This window comes from Cannabis sativa, chromosome 4 (assembly GCF_029168945.1).
Source record: "Cannabis sativa cultivar Pink pepper isolate KNU-18-1 chromosome 4, ASM2916894v1, whole genome shotgun sequence".
NCBI lineage: Eukaryota > Viridiplantae > Streptophyta > Magnoliopsida > Rosales > Cannabaceae > Cannabis > Cannabis sativa.
The window spans coordinates 48,583,217-48,601,935 of record NC_083604.1 but is presented as its reverse complement, the minus strand read 5'-3'; the positions used below and the strand labels follow the sequence as shown (position 1 = coordinate 48,601,935).

Sequence of the window (18,719 nt, the reverse complement as noted above, 5' to 3'; positions counted from 1 at the left end):
CATAGGCTCACACATGCACACTTTGGATGGGTCCTATCATGTTGCTAGGTCATACACAGATGAAAGAAGATTGTAAATATACCTGTTACAAATTATTAACTTGACCAAGGGAGCCATCAGATCATTAGATCTGGCAAAAAGTAACCATGGCTATTTTCAATCAAGTAATAATAGGTTTTGAAAACTTACACATAAGCTAAAACACATACTCCTGCAACAAGGTTAGCTGGATAGTTGGATGTAAGATTTATTTAATTTTAAATTAAATAATTAATTTCGAAATAATTAATTAATTAAAAAATAATTTTAAAAAAATTTTAAAAAAATTTGAATCATTCAAAATTTAAAAAAAAATTAAATTTAAAATTAAACCTACAATTTTGAAAAATTAGGTTTCAACCAACCTAAATATCATTTCAAAATTTGCTAACTACTTTTAAAATTTAAATGTTATTTTATAAATAAAAATTAAATAAAAATTAGAAAAGATAAATAAATATCTTTTTCAAATTTTAAATGTAATTTAAATAAATAAAATAACAAAATTTAAAAATTAGCAAAATATCTTACATCTATTTAAAATTACATGATTATAATTATCTTATTTTAAATTTAAATAAGGTCAAAATATCTAAAAAAGATTTAATTTAAAAAATATATATAAAATCTGACCTTAAATTTAAAATTAAGATAAGATATAATCAAATTTAAAAATAAGATAGATTTTTAAGCAAGAAGATAGATACTAATTCTATTCAAATTCAAATTACACTAATATCTTGAATTAAATTTAAAAAATATTAAATTAATTCAAAATGATAATTAAAATTGAATTAGGAATAGTAATAGTATAAATACAAAACTATACAAAAAATCGGAAGTTAATTACATGAAAAAGCATGAAAAATCGAAGAAAAACGAAAAAAATTGTGAACTGTACGGACAGTTTTCGCGATCGCAGGAAAATTTCAGCACAGCTCTGATTTTTCGAATCTTCAAAAAATCATAACTAATTCAAATAAAATCGAAATTGAGTTCTGTAAAGGCTAACTTGCTTAATTTTTTCCATACTATCCAATAAAAATAATTCCAAAAACATAATGGCAATTATTTTTCACGAAAATTTACAAACATCAAACAATCATCAAATAACACTCAATACAACATGATACCATCCAAAAACATACAAACAATCGTTTTAAAGTCCAAATTTCTTGCAAGTAAATCAATTACCATGGCTCTGAGGCCAGTTGTTGGAAATTATTTTACCAGGATCTTAGATCTACTCACAAGTATGTTGATTAACACCCTAAATATGAACTTTCTAAAACGATGAAATAAACACATATAAAGTTTAGGAAACCTTACATTGGGTGCAGCGGAATATAATGACTCCTTCCGTTCAGATATCTAGCCCTTGATTCCTTTCTGTAGCAGAGCATTATCAATATCTGAACCTGGATCTCTTTCTCTGAATCTTTGATGCTGAAACTCCTTCTTGCTGAAAGTCTTTCTTCACGATCTTCCTCACTATGATTGAGGTATCACTTGTTGTGTGTGGGCACTACTCTCACACTAAGATTTTTGAAATTGAAGAGGGAAGGAGAAAGAGAAGGGTCAGCCAAAGATAGGGAGAGAGAAGGCTCAGTTTTTTCTGATTCAGAAAGTGTCAGGAAAAAGTCTTATTTTTCTAAAGCCTTCACTATCTATTTATAGCATTCTACTAGGGTTAGGTTTGAATTATATGGCATTAAAATAATGAAAAAATCAACTTAAAATACTACAATAGGTGGCCGGCCATACACTTAGTGGATTGGGCCTTGCTTTTTGCAATTTTGCAATTTTAACACCTTTTGTATCTGATTTTCTCAAAAATGCCAATTTCCTAATTCAACCATTTAAATGCCAATTCTAACTATTTAATAACTATAAATAATTATTTAATAATATTGTCATTTATCATATTTATTAATTGAACCATACAAAGTATCATAATTAACAAATATGCCCCTATAAACTCTTTCTTTACAATTTCACCCTTACTTAGTGAAAAATTCACAAATAGACATAGTCTAATTTGAGAATTATAATTGATTAATCAAAACCAATTACATGAGTCTTACAAGCAATATTATCTCAACTAGTGGGGGGACCATGGGTCTATATAACCGAGCTTCCAATAAGTAGATCAAGAATTTAGCACTAAAATTCACTATAGTGCTAACTTATTAATTCTTCGTTGAATCCACGCATAGAACTTAGAATTGCACTCTCAGTATATAGAATGCTCTATATGTTCCACCATATAGACACATCATTAGTTATCCATTGTTATAATCCTAATGTAATCAATTATCCTCTATATGAATGATCTACACAGTAAAGGGATTAAATTACTGTAACACCCTACTATGTATTTTATCCTTAAAACAGTTGACCCCGTATAAATGATATTTCAGCTTATGTGAAATGAGATCTCCACCATTTATTTTCGTTTGGTCAAGCTCGAAGGAGATCATCCTTTGCTTACTATTCGCCAGATAGAAGCTATAGATTCCATGTTTATGCTAGCGCTCCCACTCAATTGCACTACCGTGTTCCCAAAATGTACGTATCACCCTGACCTAAAAGTAGGCTTAACTAACAAATCAAAGAACACGAATAGCCTTTCAAGATTGAGCCTAATCATAACAGGATTAAGATCATTTGATCTAGGATCAACTAGGCGATATTGACTTGAATAGATATTACGGTAAGTTTAATAAATCTAAGTCAAAGCTCAATATCGGTCCCTTCCGATGCATACTCCATGCTTCCAACCTGAGCTTTACTTTAACCAATGCTCTGGAAAGAACATAGTATTTCTCCAAATACAAGTAAACTCTTGTTGTAGGTTATCATATCAGTAAAACCCTGTGTCTGATAAATCTAGGAAACTTTATTCACATAGTCATGTTTACTTTCCAATGTGTTGACGGCACAATAAACAGGATCAAGTATGTGAAAAGGGTTTCAGATGAATCTATACATTATGTACATATAATCATGAAATAAATCATGTGAACCATGCAACATTAAATGTTATTTCTGATCTATATTAATAAGTAAATCTGATTATATTGAAATGAGTTTTATTTAGGGCATAAAACCCAACAAGTACTACCTCATATCCTTGAACTCTAAGCTTCAACTCTCCTTTTTGAACATCAATTAGTGCTTTCCATGTTGCCAAGAAGGGTCTTCCCAAGATGATAGGAATATTGTTGTCTTTTTCCATGTCAAGGACTATAAAATTAGCAGGAAATATGAATTTATCCACCTTGACAAGGACATCTTCGATTACTCTTGGATGGGCTAAGGAACGATCAACTAGATATAGTGTTACAGTTGTTGGTTTTGCCGTTCCGAGTTGTAGCCTCTTAAATACTAATAAAGGCATAAGGTTGATGCTAGCCCCCTGATCATACAATTCATGGATATTCTCAAGCCTCCCAATAGTGCAAGGTATGGTATAAACTCCCAGGATCATTCAGTATAGGAGGGAGCTTCTTCTGAAGAATTGCACTACACTCCTCTATCAGAGCTACTATCTCAAATTCTTCCATCTTCCTCTTCTTGGATAGAATATCCTCATGAATTGGACCTAGCTTGGCATTTGTTCCAAGGCCTCCACAAAGGGAATGTTGATATGAAGCTTTTTAAATACTTTAAGGAATTTGTTGAACTGCTTATCATGTTATTCATTATGCAACCTTAGAGGATAGGGAATTTTTATGTTATGATCAATGCTAATAGGAGGTTAAGTTTCTTTTTGTTGGAGACCTTCAGTAGTCTTTTATTTCTCTTATGTTGGTGCTGGTTCTTATTGATCCTGATCTTCATCCTCTGATTTGTCATGGCTTGGCCCGTCATAGTGCTTACCACTTCTCAAGGTAATTGCCTTACAGTTCTCTTTTAGATTAGCTTTAGTAGTGCTAGACAAGTTACCTTGATTCCTGTTAGTATTTTGAGTAGCTAACTGCCCCATATGAGTTTCCAAGACCTTAATAGAAGATTTAATCTCTGTCATGAATTGAAGTAGCATATCTGTCTGAAGATTAGACCCTCCACTAGAGCCTTGCTATTGTTGATTCTGATGTTGGCTCTATTGAGACTGATTTCTCTGTAGGTAAAACCCTTATTGCTACTAATTTAGAAATTGCCCTTGAAAATTCTACCGACGACCCCCTTGGTTGTAACAATAGTTGTTGTTCTGGTAGTCTTAATGTCTTGAGTTTTCTCCATTGGCAAACTGTTCACATCCACCGGGAAAGTGTCATAAGTGTGAGGTCCCCCACATAACTCACAAGTAACTTGAGCTTCCTTTACCTAAGCAGTCACCAACTTAGTTAAGGCCTCCACCTGGGCTGTCAACTTCATTATGGCATCAACTTAATGCATACCTGCAACTTTTTTTGATTGGCTTCTTTCTGTTGACCATTTTTGGTTGTTGATGGTCATCTCTGCAAGTAGTTAATAAGCCTCATTCACAGTTTTTCTCATCAAAGCCCCACCAGCTGTGACATATATGGTTGTTCGGGTAAGGCCAACTAATTCATTGTGGAAGTTGTGAACTTGCATCCACATTTCAATTCCATGATTAGGGAACTTTATGATTAAGTCCTTGAACCTCTCCCAAGTTTCATAAAGAGATTCATTATCTTGTTGGATGAAGTTATTTATTTCACTGCTCAGCTTGGCAATCTTAGTAGGAGGAAAGAACTTGGAAAGGAATTTCAGTGCCAATTCCTCCAAAGTGTTGATAGAATTGGGTGGCAAAGATACCAACCAACTCTTGGCTTGATCCCTTAATGAGAATGGGAACAACCTCAGTCTGATGGCGTCATCACTAACTCCATTCACCTTAAATGTCTGAGAAAGCTCTTTAAAGTTAGCGAGATACATGTTTCGGTCTTCTGTTGGCAGCCCCCAAAACTGGATTATGGATTGGACCATCTACAGTATGACCGGCTTGATCTCAAAATTGTTAGCATCAACGGTAGGTGGCCTTATACAGGATCTGGTCCCTGTCAAGTTAGGCAGCAAGTAGTCCCTCAGGCTACGATCATTTTGATTGTGACCATTAGCTTGGTCTTCTACAACACCTCTATTATTATCATTGTTTTCGACGTTGGTGTTGTCATCCATAGCTCCTTCTTGTTCAACCCCTATTACATCTCTTTCTAATCTTTTTCTCCTTCTTTTCTGTCTGCAAGTCTTTTTAATCTCGGGGTCAATAGGTAATCTGACAGTTGCTCCTTGACGTAGCATAAACTCATTGTATCTGAGAAAAGAGAAAATTTTGCAATAAACAGACTTAGTACTAAAATTGAAAAGAAAAAAAAATTAAATTAGAAGAAAATTTAATTTTTATTGATATTAACTAACAATCCATGACAGCGGCCCCAAAAATTTGTTGTGGTATTTTCAACACGTAAGTATACGTATCGTTAACAAGTAATAGAATCTCAAAGAATGAGGTCGATCCCACAATGATTGTAGTTAAGTACTTTAAAATTAAGCTTTTACTTTTATTTGGCTATATCGAATTTATTAGAAAATTAAAATTAGAAAACAATAAAGAAAGAGTACAAACAAGATAGCAAGTAATTAATATGTAAATTAACGATGATTAAAAGTTAGAATTTTTTATTTTAATTGTATCTATCTATTAAGGTCTAACATAATTTAATTTCTATTACCAAATTCTATGCAATAGCATGTTTACTCAAGTAATTTATAGTCTTCTCAAATATTTTTTTTTTGACATGAGTCTTCTCAGATATATAAATCTCAATTACATGCAAATTTTCTACTCTCGTGATAAACTAAACAAGTAAAAGGCATCAAACACAGAAATTTTATAAGCTATCCAAACAACATATCTACTCTCGTCCTATATCAAAATATGTTTCTATTTTACTACGCATAATTAACACTCAGATTTTGCATCAAAAACATAAACATTTAATTGGTGAATAAGACAATTAAAAGTAATTAAGTACCAATGAAATAGAGTACTTAAAAATTAGGAGAAAATTAAATCACATTAAAACCATAAATCGATGTCAAACAATATCAATTCCTAGCTATACACACCTCCGTTTTTGGACAAAACTATCACACACAAAAAACAAAGTATGAAAGGAAAGTGTATATTGATTGAATGAATAAATCTCTGTATTACAATATATAAATTTGTCGTAAAAAATGATCCTAGTTATATAACTAGAATAGACTAAGGTCCTTTATATATTAGGATGCCTTAGTTGGTACAAGTATACATGTCAACTCAAAACTTAAGACTTTAGACAATTAGTAATTAACTGTCAACTATCAATAATAACTAACAACCACTTCACATATTTCCACCTTGGTTGTTATGTGTTGACTTCATGGTAGTGATTGTGCTAGGTCTAAAATTCCAAGTTGATCTCAAAATTTATTGAATTTTGCTATAGTCACTAACTTTGTAAGTATATCAGATTGGTTGTCCTCATATTCTACCTTCTCGAGTTTCACTTTTCCTTCTGCAAGTATGTCTCTAATGAAGTGTAGCCGAACATCAATATGCTTTGTTCTCTCATGATACATCTGATTCTTGCTTAGATGAATCACACTTTGACTATCACATGTAACTGTGATGCTTCTCTTGTCAATGTTCATTTCCCTGCTTAAGCCTTTAAGCTAGATTGTCTCGTTTATTGCTATAGTACAAAAAATGTATTCTGCTTTAGTGGTGGACAGGGCCACTATAGATTGTAAGTTGGCTTTCCAGCTTATAGCACACTGCTTTAGAGCAAATATGTAACCTGTTTGAGATCTTCGAGTATCCACATCCCTTGCATAATCTGAGTCGATAAAGCCCTATATTTCTTGCTTGAGTGACTCTAATTTGTACATGAGTCTCATGTTTGATGTTCCTTTGAGGTATCTCATAACCCATTTTGCTGTATTCCAATGCTCTTGCCCTAGACTTCCCATAAATTTGCTATTTACACTTAGGTTGTGGCATAAATCAAGCCTAGTGAATATCATAATGTACATGAGGCTTCTCACTAGACAAATGTAGGGAATAGACTCCATTTGTTTTAATTCTCATTTGTAGAAGGTGATTGATGAATCCATATTTATCTTATAAATATGATTAATTTATTTATTAATATTCTTAAATTGATTCTTTAAATTATTGATTAGTGTGATTTTAATTTGTTAAGTTATTTTAAATACTATTCATCCATTTAAAGTCTTTTGGAGGGATTTTAACATATTTTGGTGGAAAATAATGGAAGTCGGCGAGCTCGATTGTACAAGGCGGAACTTAATTGCAAATTCAGACAAACTTAAAGGCAGAATTGGACTTGGAGCTCAACATGAAAGTTTTAGATCTCGTTCTTAGCTTTCTAGAACATCTTAAATCGTCCAATTCCCAGTAATATTGAGAGAGTTATGGCCAAAATACTATCAGTCGTTGCAGCAGAAAATTTCTAAAAAAAAGATAGCGAAAATAAAGATAAATTTTCAAGAAGAGTTACGATTTTTTATCTTTTGTTTAAAAGATGAATTATCTTTATCCGAGATATTTCCTAATACTATTATAAATAGAATCCTAATTCTAAGAGGATTTATCTATCCACTATAAATAGAATCCTAATTCTAATAGGATTCAACTAACTCTCCCATTACTATAAATAAGACCTCTTAGACTACAAATGGGAGAATTCAAAAACTACAAATTAAATATTATGATTTTTATTAATGTCTAGTTCTGAGTAGTTTTCTTTTAGTTAAGGGTTATTTCAAAACCCGAAACATGAATTCTTAATTTTATTATTGAATGTTAATTTTTAGTTTCCATTATATCAAATTGCTTCTATTCTTCTATGTTCAATGTTATGATTATTTTTTTAATCTTGTTTAGACGGCTGCTAATTTAAGTTTTACTTTAATCTAGTGTCATCTTAGGATTACTATTCACCTAATAGTCTAGGATTCTAAGTGTTTGTGACAAATTACAATTTGTGATGAAGAATAGAACCTAGGTTAAATGAATTATATGCTTCATTGATTTGTTGCCTAGATTAGTCTATCTCCATAAATCTCAATGCTTTATCTAAGTTAAATAAATTGCATGCTTCATGGATTTACTGCTTTAGGTAAAAGAGTTAATTATTGAGCGCTTCGCCTTGATTACATACAATAGGGAGATTGGGATAATTGACTGCTTCAGCGTTATCTGCGGGATTAATAGTTTGATTGGAAACTGAAAATTACATTCTTTAATAGGAATTAGGAATGATTGTTGAGGGTGGCGAATAACCTTTAACTAGTTTCTCATATCGTATTCTTTACTTAAAATTTGTTCTTTTCTTTAATTTTTATTATTGAAATTTTTATTCTAATCTTCAAAACTCCCCTTTTTCTAATTCTTGTTACTAATTTGTGAATAATTGAATAAACATAGTCCTCGTGGGATCGACCCTTACTTACGATTATACTAAAATAATTGGAAGTATTGGAATTAAAAAAAATAGTAAATTTGTTGTGGCTTACGACACGCATCAAATTTTTGGCGCCGTTGCCGGGGACTATTATTTTATTTTATTATTCATATTTAGTTTTTAGTATTTTTAATTTTTTTAAAAAAAAATTAGAAGAATAAATTATTAGATTTTTTTTTAAAAAAAAAAATCAAAATAAAAGATAGATATTTAAAGAAAAATTTATTAGAATTTTTTTTTTCTATTTTTTTTAATTTTTTTTTACTAACTTGTGCTTCTAGTTGTGGTTTTAATTTTCAGATCTTCCTTTAGAAACATGACGATGTACAATCCACAATACTATGATCCTTATTATACCTCGCCACAAGAGTATCAATATAATCCCTACTATGACACTTACACATACAATCAGCAATGGGGAGATTATTCTAGCACTTCGTACAATGGAATTAATTAATATGTTCAACCAACTTCTTACTATCCTCTTGTACTATCACCAGATCTAGAACGTGCTCTTATTGATATGAGCAACTCTTTGAAGGCTGCTACTTTGGAGATTAAACAAAATATGATACAGTGTCAGCAAAACTTTCAGAAAAATATGCAGATCTTTCAACAATCTCTACAAAAGTTAGAAAATCCTGCGTAGTCAAGGGAAACATCTACAAGTGAATATGAAATTCAATGTTCAAACATTATGCCTTCACAAGTAGAGAGTGATCCAATAGAGAATGTTAGTGGCATCACTGTCCAAAGTGGTATACAACTTGAATCACCACACCAAGACGTTAATGATTTGATTCCAAGTCATGAAGCCAGAAATTCATCCCTTGAAGAGTCATCTCCACCAAAGGTTGAATCTCCTACTTTAGTTGGTCCACCATCACTGAAAAAGTCATACAAACCAATTGTACCAACTTATGTCCCCCCTCCACCTTTTCCAAGTAGATTGAAAAAATCAAAGAAAGAGGAGCCCATTAAGGAGATCCTTGAGACTCTTCCTAATATTGAGGTAAAAATTCCATGTCATGAGGAAATCAAAGAAGAGACTCATTGTGCTAACATTCTTAAGGAGTTGTGTCCAAATGAGAAAAAGTTGCATGGAGGTGAGAAAGTAAGTGTGGGGGAGAATGAGAATGTTGTTGTTCATCAAAGGAAGTTGTTGCCTGAGACAAGTACAATTCCATACATAGTTAGTAAAACCAGGTTTGATCATTGCATGATAGATTTAGGAGAAATTATTAATAATAAGTCTTATTTTAATTTTGCTTATTTAAATCTTGGTCCATCAAGAAAAACTCAGGTTTTTATTCAATTGACAGATCAAACTAATGCTTATCCTTTAGGGATAGTTAAAGATATTTTTGTGCAGGCTTATGGACTTGTCATTCCAGGTGATTCCTACATAATTGAGATGGAAGATGAGGGTGATCCCAATCCTACATCAACTCTATTTGGGAGACCCTTCTTACTCACTGCGAGTGAGAAGTTGGATACAAAAGCATGGATACTTAGAATGGAATTTGATGGTGAAACACCTAAATTCAATGTGTTAGATTTCATTCATAAATACATAAAGAATGTTTCTTTGTTAGAAGACCCAACGTGAAGATCATATGAGCACAACATGCAGTCGAGCTAACGACGTTAAACAAAGCAACCTTACGGGAGTTTTTCTTACCCTTTTTCTTTTTATTTTGCATTGATTTTATTTGATTGAGCCTTGAGGACAATGCTTATATTAAGTGTGGGGGGAGATTAACTGTCATGTCTATCTAATTTTTTTTTTAGTTGTTTAGTTATTTATTTGTTTATTTTTATCGTTTTTTTAGCTTATATTATTTTCTTGCTTTAATTTTAGTAAGTGTGGATTGAATGAAATTCTGTTGACAATGATTGCTCGTGTTTGATATGTGTTTTTACTTTGATGTCTTATGCATGGTCTTAGGGAAAATAATTTTGTTGATGATGAAATTCTAGTTATAATTCTAGGAAAATGATAGATTCTCATGATTTGTGTGCTTAACTCATGATTAATTACAACTCAAACTTGATTTTTTTTTAAAACTTTTGCACATCAATTGAATTATCATATTTGCTAATGTTTGGAAAGATGAATGCATGTTTGACTTTTCTTTTAAAGTCTCAACTACTCTAGAACTTGTTTGATAATCATTTGAGGCGAAATTAATAAATTGTGCATGATTTTAAGATATGATATAGGTAATTTTTTTTTTTTGGATCGATTGAGCTTTTCAAGCCTACCCTATTTGTTAAATCCCTAGTTTTACCCAATTTGAGCCTAAATGTTGACATCTTGTTTTTTTAACCCTATGCAATAACCTTTGAGCCTAAAAAAAATTCTTATTCATCCTTTTTCACACCATAGTATATTGATGCTTTATGTATTTGTAAAGGTGTGAGAGTTTTGTTGATGAGAAAATACTCATGGTTATGTATATGCGATGATGAGAAAAAAATAATTATTATTCCCTTAGAATGAATGTTTGCAAGTTGTAAGTATTTCATCAAAAAAAAAATAATAAAAAAAAAGAATACTTGCAACAATTTAAGTGGGGGAGTAGTAAGTTTTATGGAAAGAAAAAGATACAAGATTGAATTGTTGAGGAGAGTGATTGGGGAATACAAATAGGAATTATTTGAGAGAATGTTGTATATGCTATGGTGTGATTTGAGCCTAAATTAACCTTCTTTATCTACCTTTCACCCTAGCCTTACATTACAACCCCCTAAAGTTCTATTGATCTTTAAATTATGTGTGATTACATTAGTGGAGAATGGTTTGATAATTAAGCTTATGGAGTGGATTTTCGTTGAAATACACATTTATTTTGAGAAAAATATTGATTGTTGACATGCATGAATTAATTTGAATGTTAGTAGTATGATGATTTGATTGCACACACACACACACAAAAATTGGGTTTGAAAAGTAATTTATCTTGAGTTGAAATTCTAATGATTGAAGAGTTTGGATTTTCTTGGACTTATAAGTGGATGTACAATTTTTGAAACTAAAATTATTTTTCATAAAGACCGATTTGTTTAAGTATCATTCATTAACTTACTCGAGGACGAGCAAGAGTCAAGTGTGGGGGAATTTGATGAGTCCATATTTATCTTATAAATATGATTAATTTATTTATTAATATTCTTAAATTGATTCTTTAAATTATTGATTAGTGTAATTTTAATTTGTTAGATTATTTTAAATACTATTCATCCATTTAAAGTCTTTTGGAGGGATTTTAACATATTTTGGTGGAAAATAATGGAAGTCGGCGAGCTCGATTGTACAAGGCGGAACTTAATTGCAAATTAGGACAAACTTAAAGGCAGAATTGGACTTGGAGCTCAACATGAAAGTTTTAGATCTCGTTCTTAGCTTTCCAGAACATCTTGAATCGTCCAATTCCGAGTAATATTGAGAGAGTTATGGCCAAAATACTATCAGTCATCGCAGCAGGAAATTTCTAAAAAAAAGATAGCGAAAATAAAGATAAATTTTCAAGAAGAGTTGCGATTTTTTATCTTTTGTTTAAAAGATGAATTATCTTTATCCGAGATATTTCCTAATACTATTATAAATAGAATCCTAATTCTAAGAGGATTTACCTATCCACTATAAATAGAATCCTAATTCTAATAGGATTCAACTAACTCTCCCATTACTATAAATAAGACCTCTTAGACTACAAGTGGGGGGAATTCAAAAACTACAAATTAAATATTATGATTTTTATTAATGTCTAGTTCTGAGTAGTTTTCTTTTAGTTAAGGGTTATTTCAAAACCCGAAACATGAATTTTTAATTTTATTATTGAATGTTAATTTTTAGTTTCCATTATATCAAATTGTTTCTATTCTTCTATGTTCAATGTTATGATTATTGTTTTAATCTTGTTTAGACGTCACTAAATTAGGTTTTACTTTAATCTACTGTCATCTTAGGATTACTATTCACCTAATAGTCTAGGATTCTAAGTGTTTGTGACAAATTACAATTTGTGATGAAGAATAGAACCTAGGTTAAATGAATTATATGCTTCATTGATTTGTTGCCTAGATTAGTCTATCTCCATAAATCTCAATGCTTTATCTAAGTTAAATAAATTGCATGCTTCATGGATTTACTGCTTTAGGTAAAAGAGTTAATTATTGAGCGCTTCGCCTTGATTACATACAATAGGGAGATTGGGATAATTGACTGCTTCAGCGTTATCTGCGGGATTAATAGTTTGATTGGAAACTGAAAATTACATTCTTTAATAGGAATTAGGAATGATTGTTGAGGGTGGCGAATAACCTTTAACTAGTTTCTCATATCGTATTCTTTACTTAAAATTTGTTCTTTTCTTTAATTTTTATTATTGAAATTTTTATTCTAATCTTCAAAACTCCCCTTTTTCTAATTCTTGTTACTAATTTGTGAATAATTGAATAAACATAGTCCTCGTGGGATCGACCCTTACTTACGATTATACTAAAATAATTGGAAGTATTAAAATTAAAAAAAAAAAATAGTAAATTTGTTGTGGCTTACGACACGCATCAGTGATTGAGTCTTGGATAGTTTTAAATGTTGTGCTAAAGGTGCACTAACTGGTTTTACATCTGGAAAACCAAACCTGTGCAGCACTTTTGTGATGTACGCACTTTGAGATAGTATTAGGCTCTTATTTTTCCTGTCTCTTAGTATTTCAATCTTAAGTATTTTCTTAGCTTCACCAAGGTCTTTCATTTTAAACTCAAAGCTTAATAGTTGTTTTACCTTCTTGATTTCTTCATTTCTTTTTCTTGAAATTAGCATATAATCTACATAAAGTAGTAGATATACCACAAATTTGACATTGGCAATTTTAACATAAACACAACAGTCATAGACACTCTTCTTGAATTCTAATTGGTGATTTACTCATCAAATCTTTTGTACCATCGCCTAGGGGCCTGCTTAAGACCATAAAGTGATCTCTTGAGCAAGCACACATAGTCTTCCTTTCCCTTTACCTCTTATCCTTGAGGCTGCTTCATGTGGATTTCTTCATCTAATTCCACATACAAAAATGTTGCTTTCACATCCATTTGATCCAATTCTAAGTCATCCATACCTGTCAAAGCTAGCAACATTTGAATTGAGGTTTGTTTTACTGCTATATCTCTATATAATCTATACCTTCGTTCTGTGTAAAGTCCCTTGCCACTAGTCTAGCCTTAAATCTAGCTGAGTCACACCCTAGAATTGTGTCTTTAAGTTTATAAATCCACTTGTTGCTAATGATTCTCTTATCTTTTTATTTTCTCACTGAATCCAGGTTATATTCTTCCCTAGTGAGTCCATTTCATTGTCCATTGTTGTTCCCCATTTCCTACTGTCAGTTGAGTTCATAGCCTCCCTGTATGATCTTGCACTACAAGATTATTTTCTCACTGAATCCAGGTTATATTCTTCACTAGTGAGTCCATTTCATTGTCCATTGTTGCTCCCCATTTCCTACTGTGAGTTGAGTTCATAGCCTCCCTATATGATCTTTGGTTCATTATCACTCATTTCTACAACATTCAAAGTAGAATGAACAATACCAACACCACCAAATATGCTTGGAGGTTTTAACACTCTCTTGACTCAGTCCCTAACCAGGTTGTAGTGCTGCAACTATAATGACCACTTACTTTTATTATGAGAATTAATAGATAATTAGGGCTTAAATTTAGAATTAGACTTTTGAATATTATTTATGTAATTGTGGAGATATATTTGAGTTCTAGGTGAGCTAATATTGTTATATGTGAAATATTATGATTTTCATATTTTATGCTGGTAACAGTGATGAAATGCAATGTATGGCCTATAGAGTCATTTTATTTTTGTTCTGTACTTTAGAAATAACAGGGTGAGTTAGTTAGACATTTAGAATGTCAAGAGTTAATATGGTTATAGTTTAAGACCATTTTACCTCTTTGTGTGTATTGGTTACATGTGTAAGAAAGGGTAATTAAGTCTTTTACCCTAAAATTAGTATTATTTTATTAAGTGGGAATTGAATTGATTTATTTAATTTTTTAAGCTTATCCTTATTACTTTTGGTTGATTGTAGAAAGAGTAATTTATAATGACTCATTTAATCAATTGGAAAAGTTAGAAATAATAACCCATTATCTCTTCCTCTCTCCTCTCTTATTAGGCCTCACCCTAGAAACTAGAAAACTAGCAAGTTCTTCAGCATTTTAGACCAATTCTTGAAGATTTGAGCTGTTGTAGCACAAGTATTCAGTTGGGTAAGTTTCCCCCTTATCTTTTCCTTTCAATTTCAAGTTTTGAGGTTAGGTTCCCAGGCTTTTTTTTGAGTTAGGATTGTTGTGCGAGTTTTTAGGTTTTAATATGTTTTCTGAAGTATTTGTATGCTAGTTTGAGTGATTTTAACATGAAATTGTGGCTTGTTGTGAAGCTTAAGCAAGGTTTGAGCTTTTGAGCTCAAATTTTTCCCTTTAATGGTAGAATTAATTTCAAAGGCTTATTTTGCTATGTGCATATGTGAAATTTTGACACATTTGGTGGTAATAATTTCAAGAAGGAAATTAAATCTAAAATAATAACTATAGAGACAAAGCGTCTTATATATTTTTAGAATCAAGATGCAAATATTATATTATCAATAAAATATGAAAGTGTGCGGGTGTATACTCCAATATGACAGTTTAGACATGTCTGGTGTCTAAAACTAACGTATATCTGAGACATGATTGGTGTCTTAGATAAAGTGTGAATTTGACATGTTTGGTGTCTAAGGTTAAGTGTGTAATTAAGACATGTTTGGTGTCTAAATAAGTGTTTAATTTTTATATGCTTGGTATCAAAATTATTGAGAATTTGAGTTGGGTAAAAATTAATCTTTTATGATTAAATTTTTAAAGCTTAAGTAATGAAGGAGAATAGTGGTCACCTTAAATGTGGACACTATATTTTGCTAGCATGATTCGTTTGGAATAAAAAATGTGAGGTTAACAAATTGCTTATTTTTCACACAAGATTAAAACATGAATTTCGAGGGATGGGACCTAAACTCTCTTAGTATTTTACTCATTGATGGTAACCTATCTTAACACTTGTAAAAATCAAGTCTTAAGTTTAATAGGTAATCACAAGTCCATAGAGTGAATGTGGTCCTCAATTGTTCTATTTATAGGTGAGCACATGTAGTGAAAATTGGAGGGTTAAAACCAAATAGTTTTTTAATGGAGCTACAACTTAAGAAAACTCACTTAAGATTAAGAAAGTATCTAAAGAGTTGTGAGACACTAAAATTCTAACTATATGGAGTAGGGTTGTTGACGTCTCTTATGAGAATTGAGAGTTATTCTCTATAGAAACTCCATAAATTGGATTTGTGCACATGACCATTGACAGTGCAAAAGAAATTTATAAGGTTCTTGAGTGGAAGGTATGTGTGTTATTACCAGTTAATTATCAAAGAATAGTGGTTGAATGTTATGGCAACAAAAATTTTGACAAACGTTGTGGTAATTACACTCAAATAAAAATTAAGTTGAAAGATATTTTACACTATGCACAAATTCAATGATTTCTATTAGAGTGGAGTTATTTAATCAAGTGGGAGAATATTATATTACTTTGTAATATAATATTTAATTGATTAAATAAAATATTGTGTTATAAAATTATTTTCTACAAATGTTATATATATTATTTTATATAATAAAATGTTTCGATTAAATAATTAAGTTACAAATAATTAAGTGTGATAAATTATTAATTTTGTCAAATTGTAACATACATTATTGAGTTACAAAATGTGTGTAGAATGATCACAAAATCGAAGTTGTAAATCTTTTAATTTGATGATCATTTGAATATGTAACCCTCACCACTTTTTCACTCTTAAATTAATAAAAGATGTTACTAGTTATTTATAAATGTGAATGAATGATAGCTATTAAAATTATAGTTGTTGAAAACTTTATTTATACATTTATAAGGTGTATAAATGGTTCAAAATCAAGTGGGAGTGATTTGGAACATTTTGAAGAAAAATTGGTCAAAGCTAAAAAAATGGTTACTATTTTTTCAGCATACAAGTGCATACATTTTTAAAAATTTGGGAGTCTTTCTAATAGCCCAAACCTACTCTAAATCACCTAATTAATATCATAAATGCCCAATTAATGATTGGCAACATCTAAGGGCTTTATAGTGGTTATTCATGTTTATATGAGAGTGAAAACTCTATAAATAGAGGTCATATTGTTCACTTGTGAGAGACATATCGTTGAAATAATTTGTTGAGGTTAACCTTGTGAGGATATGCCCTTAGAAACTAGGCTGAGCATATGAGACTTGATATATTCTTAAGAGTATTTCTAGAGTTTCTTTAAGTGTCAATATGATGGAGGAATTAAATGACTTTCAGGACAAAGATCCTTAAGCTTTAGTCAAACTTATTGTGTGTTATTATTCTTCTTCTATAGTTTTCTCATATATAATCTTGTAATCTTGATATAATATGTGAAGACACGATTTTGACTAAGTCAAAAGCTATAAATATAATAATAATAATAAAATATATATGTATATATATATAAAAAAATCAAAATCACATTTAAATCATCCCATTTCGTCCTCTTCCTCACTCAATCTCTCTTTTTCTCTCTCTTCAAAACACAGAAGGAAACCCACAAACCACCATCACCACCACTCTCTGGCGACCCACCACTGGCCACCGACCAGACCCATGCACCAGACCATTCGAACCCCCAGGTGCCAGCGACCTCACCCCCCAAGCGGCGCCGCTTCTTTCGCCGCCATTAGCTCAGAATCGCAAGTCAAAGTTTGGTGGTTCAAACTTTGAACGGATTTTCCAATCACCTCCGGTGTCCGTTTGACGAGCCGTCTTCACCAATAGACTCAGCTTGACAGAAGAACAACCCACACTTAGCTATTTTGTCCAACTCGCTACTTTTTTCGGTGACATTTTTGTAGCTCTGCCCCTATCCGACAACTTTCTGGCGACATCGTGTACTGTTTTGACAAACAGTTAGCATGGGTATGATCTACTCGTCGAGGTGGTCATTTTAATATACAGTATTCCTATTTTTGGCGACATTTCCGGTACATTGATTTTTACGACCATCGATAGTTAATGTACACCGCTTAGGTGAGGCTTCGGAACCCTAAATTTTAAATATAGTCATATTTTATGTCGTTATACTTAGTTTTAGATGTAGAATGGGATGATGATAATTATTTAACTATTTGATGGTATAGGTGAGAGTAACATCTAAGATTGGACTAAACAATTGGAGCTCGGGACTTGAGAGCTTAAGAGCTTAAGAGCTTAAGATCCTCTTTTGGACAAAGTTTAACGACTTGGGAGAGGCGAGGACTCAACTTAATTATTGGACTTGATTTTTAGATGTGTTGTATAACATTAAACATATTTTAAATTTTTATTATTCGCCAATTGTTTAAAAAATTGAAAACTTAATCTGCATATTTTTCTAGACTGTTCTGAGGCATGGAGTGCCAAACATATTTTTATGTATCAATATTTTTGCAGGTTATGATTTTTGGGTTTATTCAAAATACAGTTGTTATGCTGCCGAATTTTTTAGAAAATAAAAAGGAATATGTTCTTTTGTTATGCTTATTATTTGCCTGCTTTGGTTATACTGACGAGAGCCATGTTGATCATGTTTGGTGCATATTGTTGTTTCACGACCTAATCTCTATGTCATCATAGGTAGATTAGGTGTGCACTCACCTGTAGGTGAAAGACCTAGAATCTATACAGGAAGTGAATTAAATCTAAGTCCCAATATCGTGGTGGATATCAGGTGCAACTACTCAGTTTTGGATGTCGTTTTCTATGATTGGTGTTGAGAGCTACGGGTCTAGCGGACGATTTGATATGCATTTGACACTTGATTTTATGATTCTTTGTGGTCTCTCTATGCTATTTATATATTTCGATACTGGTGTTGAGATATTTTATTTTTACAAAGCTAAACATTCAGTAATTTTATTAAACCAAGAGGTCCTTTGATGTTAGTTGCTTTCCTAGTGGGATTTATAAGCTCACCCATATTTTCTCCCACTCTAGAAACTCAGTTTGACACTGGTGGATGAGGATGGTACCGTTGAGA

At 31.6% G+C, this 18,719-nt stretch overlaps 1 protein-coding gene, 1 long non-coding RNA gene and 1 other non-coding gene across 3 annotated transcripts; all 3 read left to right on the top strand.

Moving 5' to 3' along the window:
* The first annotated feature begins 4,630 nt into the window (after positions 1 to 4,630).
* On the top strand, positions 4,631 to 4,737 carry LOC115715524 (small nucleolar RNA R71). The gene has a single exon (XR_004011391.1). It is a non-coding gene; the product is annotated as a small nucleolar RNA R71 (small nucleolar RNA).
* A 4,500-nt stretch (positions 4,738 to 9,237) lies between these two features.
* On the top strand, positions 9,238 to 10,149 carry LOC133036964 (uncharacterized). The gene has a single exon (XM_061113750.1). It carries the CDS (start codon positions 9,238 to 9,240, stop codon positions 10,147 to 10,149), a length of 912 nt encoding a protein of 303 aa, XP_060969733.1.
* Positions 10,150 to 14,419: 4,270 nt separating this feature from the next.
* Positions 14,420 to 17,947, top strand: LOC133037244 (uncharacterized). The gene is made up of 3 exons (XR_009687361.1): positions 14,420 to 14,837; positions 17,242 to 17,731; positions 17,842 to 17,947. It is a non-coding gene; the product is annotated as an uncharacterized LOC133037244 (long non-coding RNA).
* Positions 17,948 to 18,719: the final 772 nt, after the last annotated feature.